Source organism: Bubalus bubalis, chromosome 18, assembly GCF_019923935.1.
Source record: "Bubalus bubalis isolate 160015118507 breed Murrah chromosome 18, NDDB_SH_1, whole genome shotgun sequence".
Classification (NCBI taxonomy): Eukaryota; Metazoa; Chordata; class Mammalia; order Artiodactyla; family Bovidae; genus Bubalus; species Bubalus bubalis.
This window is the reverse complement of record NC_059174.1, coordinates 35,499,440-35,513,805: the sequence shown is the minus strand read 5'-3', so window position 1 is coordinate 35,513,805 and position 14,366 is coordinate 35,499,440. Positions and strand designations below refer to the sequence as shown.

The 14,366-nt window shown below is 44.4% G+C and overlaps 1 protein-coding gene across 1 annotated transcript in view; it reads right to left on the bottom strand.

Annotated features, from left to right (window-relative positions):
- CDH3 (cadherin 3) overlaps nt 1-14,366 on the bottom strand; it is a 117,180-nt gene that overhangs the window by 85,850 nt on the left and 16,964 nt on the right. The window contains exon 4 of the mRNA XM_025268932.3: nt 8,953-9,052. Coding sequence (XP_025124717.1) covers nt 8,953-9,052 — 100 coding nt within the window. The remainder of the gene's footprint in view (nt 1-8,952; nt 9,053-14,366) is intronic.

Genomic DNA, 14,366 nt, shown 5'->3' with positions numbered 1-14,366 from the left:
TTTCTTGGGCTCCAATCACTGCAGACGGTAACTACAGCCATGAAATTAAAAGACACTTACTCCTCAGGAGGAAAGCTATGACAAACCTAGATAGCATATTAAAAAGCAGAGACATCACTTGGCCAGCAAAAGTCTGTATAGTCAAAGTATGGTTTTTACAGTAGTCATTTTCAGATATGAGAGTTGTATAATAAAGAAAGCTGAGCACCAAAGAATTGATGCTTTTGAATTGTGATGCTGGAGAAGACTCTTGAGAGTCCCTTGGACTCTAAGGAGATCCAATCAGTCCTAAAGGAAATCAACCCTGAATATTCATTGAAAGGACTGATGCTGAGGCAGAAGCTCCAATACTTTGGCCACCTGAGATAAAGAGCCAACTCACTGGAAAAGACCCTGATGCTGGGAAAGATTGAAGGCAAAAAAAGAGATGGTTAGATAGCATCACCAACTCAACAGACACAAATTTGAGCAAACTCCAGGAGATACTTATTGTAGAGGAGCCTGGTGTGCTGCAGTCCATGACTTAGCAATGAACAAGATTTACTCAGCTCCACCACCTACTGGGGAGGGAGACAACGAACAGCTATTTTCTGTAAGATAACAGTAGGATAAAGGTAATCAATCCCAAGGCACTCTGAAAACTTGGGAAAGGACCTGTCTACCTGGTCATGTTCTCATCTCTCATCCAAACCCTCCCTATTCTGAGTCCTGCACGTATCAAGGCAATGTTTCACCCTCCAGGTGGGCAGGGCCTGGTGACTCAGATAATAACACTGAAAAAGCGTCTGCTGTCCATTATTGCTTTCATTGATTGCACCACCACCAAGACTGCATACTCTTCAAGGACATCAACAGTAGAACAGACAAATCAACTGACAGGCTCACCCAGTAGAACACTAAACAGTAATGGGAATGAATGGGCTGGAATGACAGTCAACATGGATGAATCTCATGGACATAATGTTGAGTGAAAGCATCCAGACACAGGGACTTCCCTCGTAGTCCAGTGGTGAAGAATCTGCCTGCCAATACAGAGGACATGGGTTTGATCCCTGGTCCGAGTCGATCCCACGTGCCGCAGTGCAATTAAGCCCATGCACCACAACTACTGAGCCTGCACTCTGCAACAAAGAGTAGCCCCCACTCACCGTAACTACAGGAAGTCCGGGCGCAGCAATGAAGACCAAGCGTTGCCAAAAATAAGTAAATAAATAATTTGAAAAATGCTTAGCACACAGTAAATATTAAATAGATATTTGCTAAGTCAGGATTCTTTCCTCTAGGATACTGGAGTTACCTCAACAGCCTCCCACTTCATTTCCTCTTTAAAGGGCTGTATTAGTTAACTGTTACTGTATAGTAAGCCATCATGAAACTCAGCGGCTTGAAAAACAATTGCTCATGAGTCTGTGGGCCAGATGGGTGGTTCTGCTGCTCTGAGCAGGCTTGCTCATCTCACCTGGGCTCATTCATGTATCTGTAGTCAGTCAGCTGGCAGGTCAGCAGGTGGCTGGCAGGGCTAGGATGGTCTCATTCATGTCTGGAGTTGGCTGGCTTCTGTCTGGGCAGCAGGGGTGACTGGGCCATGATGATCCAGCAGTCTAGCCTGGGCTTGCTGTCATGCATGCAAGGCTTCTTGGGGCCTGAATGTGATCCACCATCACTTCTCCAGCACTCTATTGGCTAAAGTAATGCTGGTCCCTATTCAAGGCCTGGGGAACTAGACCCTACCTTTTATATGGAAGAGTAGCTAAGTCATATTATAAAGGGTATGGAGATGGGAGGGCTGAATGTGGCTAGTTTTGATATAAAACTAGCACGAGAGCATTGATGCCTGGGGCGGGGAGTTCAGAATATACTTGTCAGTTGAGGAAGTAGGAGTGTCGCCTCCCAGTTTTAAGGCCAGATCAGAGTGGATTCAAATGCCAGCTCCAGCAACCATCTGAGAGGCCTTTGGGTGACTTACTCCACCTCCCTGACCTTCGGTTTCCTCATAGGGTTGTTGTGAAGGTCAATCAAGAGAACACAGGGAAGGGGCTGAGCACAGGCCAGTGTACCTGACGCTCACAGAGTGAACAGTCAACAACTAGAGCTCACCTCATCCTTAAAACACAGGGTTCATCCTGGGCTCTGCTGACTCCTGCCTTGGCTTCCCAAGGCTGAGAAGGAGATGGAAACCAAGCCATGTGGGGGCATGATTTCATATTGAGAACCATGAAATGTCAGTTACAGAGTAAGATTTTCATTATAGTTCTTTGGGGAAAGAAGGAAGGAATGCGATCTGGTGGGCAGAAGGGAGGGGGCTGAGGAGGAGGATGGGGGCAAGAGAGATAGATGGAGGTCAAGAGGGAAACGCTGAGCCATCGGAAAGGAGTCTCCCCTCATCCCCTAAAAAATAACTTGAATGACATTTTTATTTGATGTTTTGTTTTTGCTCTGATTACAAAATTACTGTGTGTTGACTTGACAGAGTTTTAAAAATGCACAGACCAAGAGCATTATGCTAGGTGAAGTAAGTCCAACACAGAACATGTGTGCTCACTTAGATGTGAAATCTAAAATCAAAACAAAAAACCCAAACTCACAGATACAGAGAACAGATGGATGATTGCCAGAGGTGGGGGGTGGATAAAACGGGTGAAAGGGGTCAAAAGGAGCAAACTTCCAGTGATAAATAACTCATGGGATGTAATATACAACATGGGGACTATAGCTCATTATACTATAGTGCATATCTGAATGTTGGTTAAGAATAGATCTTAAAACTTCTCATCACAAGAAAAAAATGTGTAACTATGTGTAGCGACTAAACCACCACCACCACATGTGGTGATGAATATCAACTAGACATGCTGTAGTGATCATTTAACAATATATGAAAGTGAAAGGCACTCAGTCGTGTCTGATTCTTTGAGACCCCATGGACTATACAGTACATGGAATTCTCCAGGCCAGAACAATGGAGTGGGTAGCCTTTCCCTTCTCCAGGGGATCTTCCCAACCCAGGTCTCCCCCATTGCAGACAGATTCTTTACCAGCTGAGCCACAAGGGAAGCCCAATATAACAATATATATATATATTGTATATATACAAACAGCAAATCATTATGTTGTATAGCTTGAAGTAATATAATGTTAATGTCAATAAAAACAAAACAGAACAAAAGCAAAATACACAGACTTTTTCACTCCTAATCCCACCAACCGGGTATCAGCGGCTGATATTTACAAGAGCCTCAGTGTGTGTGCCCACACTGTCACAAATGCTGTGTATGCCCATGACTCTCGTGGTAACTCTAGGAGCTGGATGTCTTGGCCCCATTGCACAGGGGAGGGGCGGACGGGAGCACAGAGAATGTAAATCACTCACCAGGGCCATCAGCTCTGATGAACAGCAGAGCCTGGATTCCAATCCAAGCTACCTAGGGCCTGAAGTCTTGCATGTCCCCACAGGGCAAGGCACCACCTGGGCACGGCTGACACTTGGTATATTTCCCTCTATTTTCTTTCACTTTCTGGAAACGGTACCACTACTTTATTACTTTTTCAAAGGCTATTTGAAAAATGAGTACTTGTTAGATGTGGCTGTCTTCCCCTTCCCATTTTTTTTTTCTGTAATTTGTAATTTTGATATATAGTCATCCCTCCATATCCATGGGTTCCCTAATGAAGGATTCAACCAACCACAGATTGAGAATATTTGGGGGAAAAAAGTCCAGAAAGTTCCAAAAGCAAAACTTGAATTTGCCACATGCCCAGCAACTACTTATATGGCATTTACATTGCATTAGGTATGATAGGTAACCTAGAAATGACTTAGCATATAGGAGGATGTGAGAATGGTGTTATATGCAAATACTGTGCCATTTTCTACAAGGGACTTGAACATCTGTGGATTTCGGTATCTACAGTGGTGGGAAAGGCAGGGGGTGATACTGGGACCAATCCCCTGTGAATACCAAGGGACAACTGTGACTTCAAACTTACAGAAGTGTTGAAAGATTAGTATAAAACACTCTATATCAATCAGTTGTTTACCACATATTTTCTCTCTTCACATAATTATTTATATGTGTGTATGCATTTTTCTGAACACTCTGACATTAAATTGGAGACATCATGGTCTTTAACCCCTGAATGCTTCAACATGCATTTCCTAAAAACAAAGACATGTCCATTCATAACCACAGTACAAAGAGCAAACTCAGGACATTTAGCATTGTAGCAATATTATCATCTAATTTATGGTCCATATTTGAACTGTGTGTGTGTCTGTGTGTGTAATTTTTTTCCCAGTCCAGGATCTAAACCAGGATCCTGTATTGCAAGTAGCAGTCCTATCACTTTAGCCTCCTTTCAACTGGAATACAGTCTCAATCTTTGTCTTTTTCCTTTTTCTTTTAAATGAAGTATATATGATTTACAATATTGTGTTAGTTTTAGATGTACAACATAGCAAGTCAATATTTTTGCAGGTTCTATGCCATTACAGGTTATTTTAAGATAATGGGCATAATTCCATGGTGCACCATATATTTTGGCTGTTTTGAATAATGCTGCTAGGAATGTTTGTGTACAGATTTTGTAAGGACACATTTTCCTTCGTCTGGGGTATATACATGAGAATGGAGTTGCTGGGTCACATGGTAACTCTACATCTAGTCATTTGAGGGACTGGGAGTGTCCCTCAGTGGCTGTTCCATTTTATCTTCCCACCAGCAGTGTAGGAGGATTCCTTTCAAAACACTTCTACAAATAGAAACAACCCCAGAGATGGGCATCACTACTCTCATTTTCCCAACAAAGACAGAGGGGCAGAAAGGGGATATGACTTCTCAGAAGACACCCTGCCACAAGGACTGGGCGCCAATCCTGGGACTGCCCTCCTTCCTTCAGGAAACCTGACTTTCAGGCCAAAACAGTAGGTCTTTGAGAGGTGATGGGGTAAAGGGCAGAGAAAAGGAATCTGCAGATACCAAGCCTCACAACAGAGATGGAAGTTTCTGGTTTTAGCAATGGAGATATCAAAGCCACTTATGTTTTTGTTTTATTAGGTGACAGCCAGAGCCAGGTTCTGACTAATTAATGATGATCAAAGTGCTCTGGCAAGATGGAGTGCTCTGCAAACACCAGCCATGAATTATTCACAACTGGGTCTTCTTAGCTGGAGGGGAGGAGGCTGCCAAGGAGTAGAAAAAATCAAGGTCCTCACTTCCCCCTCAGCTTGCATGAGCCTGAGCCCTCCTGCAGGACTCAAGTTTCTCAATCCAGAAAATGGGTCTAGATATGAGCTCTCATCCCTTTACATTCCTAGGCCAGGACTTGGCAACCTGAGTCCTGTTCCCATCAAGGCAGTACGTACCAAGCTGCCTCCACCAAACAATAATTAATAATCCCACACAAAGTTCAGGGGTAGACAAACGTTTTAGGGGTAGACCAGGTCTTTGGGCTAATTCAACACTTGTGCTTTGCAGGGCGTCACAGCACTCACCCCTGCCCTTGCAGCGCAAAGGCACCACAGACAATACATAAAGGAACGAAAGCAGCTGTCCCATGAATGTTCTTTGTGGACACTGAAATTTGACTTCTGTATAATTTTCACATGTTATAAAATATTCTTCTTCTTTTGATTTCTCCCTACTATTTAAGAATATAAAAACCCTTCCTAGCTCTTGGACTATATAATAACAGGTGTTGCCTTAAAATGTTAAACATAATTGCTGTTTAACTCAACAATTCTACTCCTAAGTATATACCGAAAATAAATGAAAATGTAAGGGACTTCCCTGGCAGTCGAGTGCTTAAGACTCCACACTTCCAATTGCAGGGGATGCGGGTTCGATCCCTGGTCAGGGAACTAAGATCCCATATGCTACGTGGCCAAAAAAACAAAGTAGAAGAAAAACACAAATGTCCATCAACTGATGAATGGATAAACAAAATGTGGTATATCCAGTGAAATATTGTTCAACCATAAAAAGGACTAAAGTTTTATATACACATGTTACAATATGGATTAGCCCTGAAAACAGTCAGGCTTTCAAGAAAGCCAAGGCTCAGAGAAAGCACAGACAAGGACATAGGTAACCAGTGGTGAGGTGTGAGCAGAACCAGGTCTTTGAAATCCCTGTCCAGTGCTTGCTGCAGCAGACTTTCCCAGAATTACATTCAGAAACCGAAGTATGTCACTCCTCAAAGCCCCAGGGAAGAAGAGATCTAGGGAGGGGACACCTCCCTAGACCTGTCCCTCCCTCCTATGCCTCTGTATCACCCTTCCTGTTCCTCTCTGCCCCTGGGCTCCTCCCAGTCCTTTTCTCTCCTTTCCTTCCCAGAACCACTAAGCAAGGCTGTCCCTCCCTACTTCTTACTCAGGGTGCTGGGGAGGGGGGCAGTGGGAAGACTACAGGGAGGCTTCTCCAGAAATCCAGTCCATGTGACACATCTGGAAAAGGGCTCCAAAAGTGTGAGGAACAAGTCCAGGTCACACAGCAGATATGCAACATTTGAGTTCCTTGATATTTTTGAGAATGAAGAAAGAGGGTTTGGGGCAAGAATAGGGTTTGCGATGAGCCAAGCTCCATCCCATTCCTTATTTTTCTCCACATAACACATACCCCCATAACTTTCCCCCACCCCTGCCCTGCTTCACACTTTCAAAGGCACTAACTACTACAAGAAGGGCTTTTAAAAATATTAAAATACTAAGTGTAGAAAAAACCCAGCACCTGGATTCAAATCCTGGCTTCTTCACTCACCATCGGTGTGACCTCTGGCAGCTCATTTCATATCTCTGACCTCAGTTTCTTCACCTATAATATGGGCATGATAACAGTACCGATTCAAAGAGTTGTGTGACAATTAAATGAGGCTATAAAAACCACTAAAAACAAGTGTATGGCCCTAGCAAGCACTTAATGCATCATTCAATTTCCCCAGTGATTTCCTTCATACATTTTTTTCCCTACAAAAATGAAATCATTCTGTATTCACTATTTTATAATGAATCTCACCCCTCACCTTAACTGAATTAACATCTTTCCATAGCATTAGAAATTTTCCTATAGAACATCTTTCTTTTTCCTTTTTTTTGGCCTCACCATGCATGGCTTTTGGGGAACTTAGTTTTCTGACCAGGGATTGAACCCAGGCCTTTAGCAGTGAAAGGAGAGTCCTAACCACTAGACCACCAGGGAATTACCTAGAACATCTTTCTTAAGATAGCATATGCATATGTACTATTCCATTTCCTGAAGTGGGATCCTTAGTATGATCTTTGTTTTTCCATGACCAAACATGTTCTTCCTTGTCTTTGACCAATTACTGCTTCAGGGTAAATTCCTAGGGAATTGGCTGAGTCAAAGGGTGTGCAGGCGTTTTAGGCTTTCGGCCCGTAACTGTCAAACTGCTTCTAAGAAAAGTTCACAACTAGTTTCACTTCTATCAACTTGGAAAAGAAGGCTCCACGCTCTCCAAGGCCTTGTCTCCTCTTACCGTTTAGAAACATCATTTCTAACTTGACCCAAGAGAAGTGCTATTTGCTGCCATATTTTGATCTGCAGCCCCAACTCTTCCTAATGGAACTCAATTCAGGCATCTGCTTAACCCTATGATTCTCTGGGTGGCTCTGGGCTGGTCATCAACTTCTCTGAACCCAGAAGTCTCAGCTATAATTCACAAATAAGTCCTTAGTTTCTCTCTCTAGCTTTTTTTTTCCTGCACCAGGTCTTACTTGCAGCATGTAGGTTCTTAGTTGCAGCATTATGGATATAGTTCCCTGACCACGGGTCGAGCCTAGGCCCCTGCACAGCCTTAACCACTGGACCACCAGGGAAGTCCCCTAAGTTTCCTACATAACATAATATATGTAAAAACTCAACTCCAAGTCACATTCCAATTATTTGAAACATGGCTGTAGCAGAAACAAGGATGGCATTTCAGGAGACCCCTGTAGGTAACTGTGGTGCACATGGGGAAACTGAGGCCTGGGATGCGGACGTCTTCCCAATAAGGAAAAATCAGAAATATCTTACAGAAAATGGGTGAAAACATGACTAGGCAATTTAGAGAGGAAATCTAAATGTGTGCTACTAGACAAAGAGATGTTCCAAGTCATTAGTTATCAGGAAAATGCCATCCAAACAAAGAGAAACCAAGTCACAGAGTAGCAAACACTACGAAGTTGGATAAAACCAAGTGTCGCTAGGGTATAGGGAAATGGGGCTTTATACACCACTGCAGAAGCAGACTAAGACCGTGAAACCCAGCAATTCCATTTCTGGAAAAATATCCCAGGGACCTTCCCACCAGCCAAGGATGTTTACTGCAGTTGCTGTCTGTGGAAGCTAAATAGTGTAGTGTTAGTCACTCAGTTGTGTCCAACTCTTTGCGACCCCATGGGCTGTGGCCCATCAGGCTTCTCTGTCCATGGAATTCTCCAGGCAAGAATACTGGAATGGGTTGCCACTCCTTTCTCCAGATGATTTTCCCAACCCAGGGATCAAATCTGGGACTCCTGCACTGCAGATTCTTTACTGTCTGAGCCACCAGGGAAGGAGAGAAATGCCCCTCACTGGGAGCAGATATGCAAAATAAGAGAAAGGCATCTTATAGAACAATTATGCAGCAATTTAAAACAATGAAATAGACCGGGGCTCAACAAACAAAGGCCTGTGGGCCAAATGTGACACGTCACCTGTTTTTGTACAACTTCACTCGAGCTGAGAATGATTTACATTTTTAAATGGTGGAGGAAAAAAGAATATGTTGTGACATATGAAAATGAGTAAACATATTATCTCCCTTGACTCCTGTGGGTCAAGAGTTTGGGAATGGCTTGACTGAGTGTTTCTTACTTGGGATCTGTCATGAAGTTGCAGTTAAGATGTCAATGGGGCTGTAATCATCTGAAGGTTTGACTGGGGTGGGAGAAATCACTCAAGATGGTTCACTTACATGGCTGGCAAGTTGGAACTGTTGGCAGGAGGCCTCAGTTCTTCTTAGACCACTCCAAAGAGCTGCTTGAGCGTCCTCACAGCATGGCAGCCGGCTTCCCCTAGAGGGGTAATCAAGGGCAGCAAAGAGGATACTGCGATGTCATCTATCCCCGAGCCTTGGAATCTGCACACTGATATCTTTGCCAATAGCCTATTTGTTGAGTAGGGTATGCACTTGCATATAACTGCATACAATTGCAATACAACTGCACTGTATTCAGTGCAATTCAGCAAATATTCAGCTCTCTTCAGGGACTGCTCAAAGATATGAATACTGGGAGATCTCACTGGGGGCCATCTTGGAGGCTGGCTACCACAGTAAGAAACACAATGTGACCTACAGTAGATCCTTTTAATTAAAAAATTAAATTCACAGTCACATAAGACAATACTACACACTTGACAAAGCTACGTACAAATTCAAAGGTATTTATTATAAATGGAATGGGGGAGGAGGGTAATGGGATTGGAGGGGAGGGATGACAAGAAATGAATGAAAGAGTGAATTAATAAAACCAGAGAAAAGCCTTGCACAAACCAACTAAGAGTGGGCTAGGAACTGAGAGGATTAATTCAATTCTCTTTATTCAAGCCCCCACCCTACTCTGTACCGCTCCCACAAAGGGAAGAGAGATGAAAAAAACAGTTTCCTTGATTTCTTAGATCACAAGAACCCAGCCTCCCTCATTAAGCACCCCTTTCTCTGCCTGACACACATTATTCAATTCATGGTTGTCCTGCAGGGTTTCCAGAGTTCCAGTTCCTGGTTAAATAGAGATTTTTGCCTGCAGGAAGGGGTGTGGGGACCAGCAGAACAAGCCTGGGAAGAAAAGCCCTAGCTATTACCCATATAGTGGTGCTGGTGCATTGCTCACCCCTCTTGCTAGGGTTCTTCCTTCTCTGGAGACAAAGGGCTTTCAGAGTGCAGAGATCTGCAAATGCCCTGAGGTCCAGTGTGTGGGTGGTGGGAGAACTGAAACTCATTTCTTTAAAAATATATCTTGTGGCTCTAGGCCTCGTGATTTCTTTTATTTCTTTTAATCTTCATAAGCTCACTATGCAAGAATTGTTATTTCAAGATATCCAGAGAAGTTACATTGTTTTTAACTGTTTTACCTTCTTGTAAAGTCATTCATTCATTCATCCAGCAAATACTTATGGAGAACCTACTATGTGCCAGTACTAGCCATACAGCAGTGAACAAAGCAGGCAAAGCCCCTGTCCTCATAAGGGGGTGGGGGAGTAGTAGGAACAGACATTAGACAGTATACAAACAAAAAATATAATACGTAAACTAAAATCGGCCAAAGAGACAAAAAGTCATTGTGTTATTAGGGAATTCTTGTGTTTGAACTGAGACCTGAAGGGTAATAAGGAGTTAGCCCAGTGAAGAGATGTTTTGGAGGAAAAATAGCAGGTGTAAAGGCCCTGAGGTAGGAATAAACTTGTGTTGGAGGTGATTAGGAAGGCAGGCAGGACTCATATCAGAGAAGTTATGGTAGTTCTTTGTCTAAAGAACTTGGGCTTTATTCTGAGAGTGTCATATACAACTGACTCCACCATAATTAGTCACATGACCTTGGCCAAATTACTTCACTCCTCTGAGCTTAGTTTACCTATCTATAAAGTGGGTAATATTCAGTTAGCCAAAAAAGTTCCTTCAGTTTTAAAGTAAAAATAAAGGACACATTTTCCATGTTCATCAAGAACTTTATTGAACGTATTCACCATTTTGTTCTACTACCTTCTGCCATTTTTCAGGCAACTTCATAATCCCATCTTCCCAGAATTTTTTGTCTTTCTGAGTAAAGAACTGGTCCAGGTGCCTTTTACAGTCTTCCAGGGAACTGAAACTTTTTCCATTAAGAGAATTTTGTAAAGAACGAAATAAATGGAAATCCGAAGGTGCAATGTCTGGTGAATACGGCGGATGAATCAGAACTTCCCAGCCAAGCTGTAACAGTTTTTGCCTGGTCATCAAAGAAACATGTGGCCTTGCATTATCCTGATGGAAGATTATGCGCTCTCTGTTGACTAATTCTGGACGCTTTTCATCGAGTGCTGCTTTCAATTGGTCTAACTGGGAGCAGTACTTGTTGGAATTAATCGTTTGGTTTTCTGGAAGGAGCTCATAATAGAGGACTCCCTTCCAATCCCACCATATACACAACATCACCTTCTTTGGATGAAGACTGGCCTTTGGTGTAGTTGGTGGTAGTTCATTTTGCTCACCCCACGTTTCCTTCTGTTCCACATTATTGTACAGTATCCACTTTTCATCGCCGGTCACAATTTGTTTTAAAAATGGAACGTTTTCATTACGTTTAAGTAGAGAATCACACGTGGAAATACGGTCAAGAAGGTTTTTTTCACTTAAGGTACGTGGGACCCAAACACCAAAGCGATTAACATAACCAAGCTGGTGCAGATGGTTTTCAACACTTGATTTAGACACTTTGAGTATGTCGGCTATCTCCCTTGTGGTATAACGTTGATTGTTCTCAATTAATGTCTCGATTTGACTGCTGTCAACTTCAACTGGTCTACCCAACCGCGGGGCATGGTCCAGTGAGAAATCTCCAGCACGAAACTTTGCAAACCACTTTTGACACGTTCGATCAGTCACAGCACCTTCTCCATACACTGTACAAATCTTCTTTTGTGTTTCAGTTGCATTTTTTCCTTTCTTGAAATAATAAAGCATAATATGTGGGAAATGTTGTTTTTTTTCTTCCATCTTCAGTATTAAAATGGCTACACAAAAATTCACCAATTTTGGTTAAGTTTTTTTTTTTTTAACGCATGCTAATATGACAGCTATCGCAATACAATCTAACAAAATTGTTTCCAATGAAGCTAACGACAACTAAGCACTACTAGATCAATCTTGCAGAAAAAACCAAATGAACGTTTTGGCCACCACATCTTAAGATTCCCATGATGAAGGGAATCAATTACTGGTATTTGCAGAAGGCAATGGCAACCCACTCCAGTACTCTTGCCTGGAGAACCTCAGGGACGGGGGAGCCTGGTGGGCTGCCGTGTATGGGGTCGCAGAGTCGAACACGACTGACGGGACTTAGCAGCAGCAGACAAGGGGTAGAAAAAATGGCTTCAGTCGATCTGAGTTACTCCAGTTTTCTCCATCTTCTGCTACTCTGCGACCCCACCTACCTACCCTTCCTCCTCTTACTGCCCTGAGCACCAAAGCCCCTTCTTTTATAGCTCTGCTTGAGGTCTCCCTCTATACTGGATTTCCCTTCCACCAGCCCCCATCTTTTTCCACCCTCTCCCCTGAGCCCCTCCTCCTCTCGCTTGAATTTGAGCTACAAACACTTTCTATTTCTAGCCCTGCCCACTTTCTGGGACACCTCTATCGACGTCTCTCTTTCCCATCCCTCCTCCAAACTACGCTCCCCACCCCCCCACCCCCCACACACACACTTTCTCTCGGACATCTCACCAAGCTGTTTAACCCTTTCTCCTATCTTCCAAGAAAACTCTTTAAACTGCCTTCCTCCACCCACCCTCACCAGTCCCGAAACAGTCTTTGCAACCTGTTCACTGTTCCCAAAGTTTACTCTTGAAACGTTATTCCTTTAACACCCTCATCTTCCAAATCGTTCCCTATTACCCCCAATTCTTAAGTACTTAGCTCCTCAGGACCCGACTCCACCCAACTCTTCTCCGGTCTCTCACTCCACCCACAAAAGAAGCTGGATCACGCTCCAGACAGTCTCTTCCTTCCAGTCACCCTCCCAACTACCGCTACCAGCTGCCTCTCCCTCCACCACTTAAAACGTCCCCTCGAAAGAACCTCACAGTCCTACCCTCCGCTAAGTCCCCTCTCTGATGTTCCCGCTACTTCCTGGGTTCCAGGTCTCCACGACTCTCGCAAGCATCACGCGCAGGGCTCCCTCCCCACCCAGGGAAGAGCCCCTTCCCGCATATACCTCGAGGTTCTGGCCCGCGCCGCCCCTTTCTCCGTCCTCCGCCCGCGCTTGGCCACTCTTTCCCTGTTTCTCCTGCTCCGTCCTGTTCGCCCCCTTCCATTTCTCCGCCTTCCGACTCAAAGCCACTCATTTCCTACTCCACAAAGAGGGGGGCCTCCCTACCCCAGGGGTCCCTCTGGGGCGCCCCTACTTCTGCGCACTTCCAGCCTTGCGCGAGCACTTCCGGGGCAAAGCACGCGAGGGCGTGCACGTGGGGCCGCGGCGCAGAGGATAGCTCCTAGTGTCAAATCCACCAGCTGTATAGCTGGGGAAGGGGCGTGGGGAGCTGGGATGCGCTGGGGATGGGGAGTGATGGTGTGTGGAGTTCGAGCGGATGCAACTTGCGTTGGGGCTAGTGGTTAGAAGAGTGGTTGACAGATGCTGGACTAGTCGTGTGAGAAGCTCTGGGTTCTCCCTGTCCCATGAGTCCCACCGCCACTACAGTAGTTGAGTCTGATCTGCAAACTTGGCATGCAATAGAGATAGATGTTTGCCAAAATGCAGGTTCCAAGCCCCCGGCCCCAAAAGACTGAAATTCTGGAGCCATGGAATAGGACCTAGAATCCTGCGTTTTTTAAAAACCATTTTCCGACATTTTGATGCAGAAGTCTGCGAAACTGAGACTCAAAAGACTGTCAACATTTCGTGCTTCCTTAGACTGGTCGTGGTATTTATTCTCTTCTTCACCAAACTCATCCCTACCCCTCAGAAACCTCACACACAAAATACAAAGGAGACCTTAGTTCTGCCTAGAATACAACTGGTCAGCTCCATGTGACTCCACTCAAATGCGCACTCCCAGTTAGAGAATGAGGTTATAGTCAGTCTTCTGCTCCAAGATCAAGTTTTAGATTCTCGTCCCTCTTTTCCTGGACCACTTCCTTCAAGCAGTTGGCAGGACTGCTAGAAGTCTGGGTGATGCTCTATGTCTTGATATTTTAAATATTTTTTTGCTGAATTTTGATAGAACCTGTGTGTGCCATGAAAACATTAGTTGAATATTTAGAAATAAACGTCCGTTGGACTTCCTGACTGTCCAGTGGTTAACGCTCTTTTCCCTTAATGCAGGGGGCCAAGGTTCCATCCCTGGTCAGGGAACTAGATTTCACATGCCACAACTAAGGGTTTGCACGGATCTAAATAACCAGAAACTAGCTCTCAGGGCCCGGAGAAGGCAATGGCACCCCACTCCAGTACTCTTGCCTGGAAAATCCCATGGACGGAGGAGCCTGGAAGGCTGCAGTCCATGGGGTCGCTGAGGGACTTCACTTTCACTTTTCACTTTCCTGCATTGGAGAAGGAAATGGCAACCCACTCCAGTGTTCTTGCCTGGAGAACCCCAGGGACGGGGGAGCCTGGTGGGCTGCCGTCTATGGGGTCG